The following is a 1,923-nucleotide window of genomic DNA, read 5'->3' on the forward strand; positions in this document are numbered from 1 at the left end:
AAATGAGGAGGAGGAGGAGCATGGAACAGTGATAGAAGAAAAAGAGGAAGAGGAAGGGGATGAAAAAGGGAAAGAGAAAAAAGAGGAGGGTAAGGAACATGAAAAATAGGAAGAAGAAAATGAGAAGGAGAAGGAGGAAGAGGAGCATGATAAATATAAAGAATAAAAAAGAAGATGAGTAGGAGCATGAAAAGGAAAAAAAGAGGATAAAAAGAGAAATAAAAAAAAGGAGCAGTAGGAGAAGCATGAAAAAAGAAAGAAGAAAAAACAGTAGGATGACCAAGATGAGGAAAGAGAAAGATGAAAAAGAGTAGGATGGGCAGGATGAGGAAGAGAAAGATGAAAAAGAGGAAGAGTAAGACCATAAAAAGGAAAGAAAAAAGCGAAAAAATGGGGGCGTATAAAAGAGAGAAAAAACACGAGGAGAAAGAGTACCATGAAAAAGAAAAAGACGATAAAGAGGAAGATGAGTTGCATGAGGAGGAAAATGAGAAAAAATAAAAGGGGAGGAGGAGGAGGATGAAAAAGAGAAAGAAGAAAATGAGGAGGAGAAGGATGAAGAAAAAAGAGAAAAAAGAAAAAGAGTAAGAGGGATTGGATGAAAAAGGAGAAGAAGAAAAAGAGGAGGATGAAAAAGTCAGTGAAGAAAAAGGGGAGGAGGAGGAACAAGAAAAAATAGAATGAAGAAAATACGGATGAGGAGGATGAAAAAAGAAAGAAGAAAAAAGAGGAAGAGGAAGAGGTGAATAAAAAAAGAGAAAGAAGAAAAAGAAGAGGAGGAGTAGAAGGATGAAAATGAGAAAGAAGAAAAAGAATAGGAGGAGGAGCATGAAGAAGAGAAAGAAGAAAAAGAGGAAGATAAGGAGCATGAAAAAAAGAAAGAAGAAAAAGAAGACGAGGAGCATGGAAAAAAGGGAGGAGCATGTAAAAGTGATAGAAGAAAAAAGAGGAGGAGGAAGAGGATGAAAAAGAGAACGAAGAAAAAGAGGAGTTGGAGAAGCATGAAAACGAGAAAGAAGAAATACAGGAAGAGGAGGAAGAGCATGAAAAATAGAGAGATGAAAAATAAGAGGAGGAGGAGCATTGAAACGAGATAGAAGAAATAGAGGAAGAGGAAGAGAGGCATGAAAAAAAAACACACTGGAAGGCGAAGAGCATGTAAAACAGAAAGAAGAAAAAGAGGGGGAGGAAGAACATGAAAAAAGAAAAAAAGAAAAAGTGAATGAGGAGTTGGAGGAAGGAGAGAAAGAAGAAAAAAGAGAAGAGGAACATGAAAAAAAGAAAGAAGATGAAGAGGAAGAAGAGGATGATGAAAAAGAGATAGAACAAGAAGAGGAGGAGGAGGAAGTGGAGGAGGAGGATAAAAATGAAAAAGGCAGAAAGAGGAGGAAGAGGATAAGAAAAGAGAAAGAAGAATAAGAGGAGAAGGAGGATCATGAAAAAGAGATGGAAGAAGAAGACGAAGAGGAGAAAGAGCAGGATGAAAACAAGAAAAAAAGAGATGAGGAGGTGGTAAAAGAAAAAGAAAAGGAAGAAAAAGAGAGGAGGAAGAAAAGCAGGAAAAAGAGAAAGAAGAAAAAGAGATGAAGCAGTAGCAAGGAAAAGAAAAAGACGAAAAAAAGGCGGAGGGGAAGCATGAACAAGAAAAAGAAGAAAAAGAGGAAGAGAAGGATGAGAAAGAGAAAGAAGGAAAAGAGGAAGAAGAAGAGGATGAAAAATAGAAATAAAAAAAATCAGTAGGAGAAGTAGCATGAAAAAGTGACAGAAGAAAAAAAGCAGGAAGAAGAGACAAAAAAGAGAAAAGTTAGATATAGAAAAGTAGGAAAAAGAAGAGGAGGAGGTCGAAACATGGGATGAAGAAAAAGAGAAGGAAGAATAGAAGGAAGATGAAGAAAAAAAAATAGTAAGAAAATGTGGAGGAGG

General features: G+C 36.5%; 1 protein-coding gene across 1 annotated transcript in view; it reads left to right on the forward strand.

Annotated features, from left to right (window-relative positions):
- The window catches only part of LOC137622422 (cilia- and flagella-associated protein 251-like), a 3,032-nt gene extending 1,613 nt beyond the window's left edge, over positions 1-1,419 (forward strand). Inside the window, exon 2 of the mRNA XM_068353032.1 lies at positions 1,168-1,419. Within this exon, the coding sequence (XP_068209133.1) occupies positions 1,168-1,419 (252 nt within the window). The remainder of the gene's footprint in view (positions 1-1,167) is intronic.
- The last annotated feature ends 504 nt before the right edge of the window (positions 1,420-1,923 follow it).

This window comes from Palaemon carinicauda, chromosome 29 (genome assembly GCF_036898095.1).
Source record: "Palaemon carinicauda isolate YSFRI2023 chromosome 29, ASM3689809v2, whole genome shotgun sequence".
In the NCBI taxonomy this organism is placed as follows: Eukaryota; Metazoa; Arthropoda; class Malacostraca; order Decapoda; family Palaemonidae; genus Palaemon; species Palaemon carinicauda.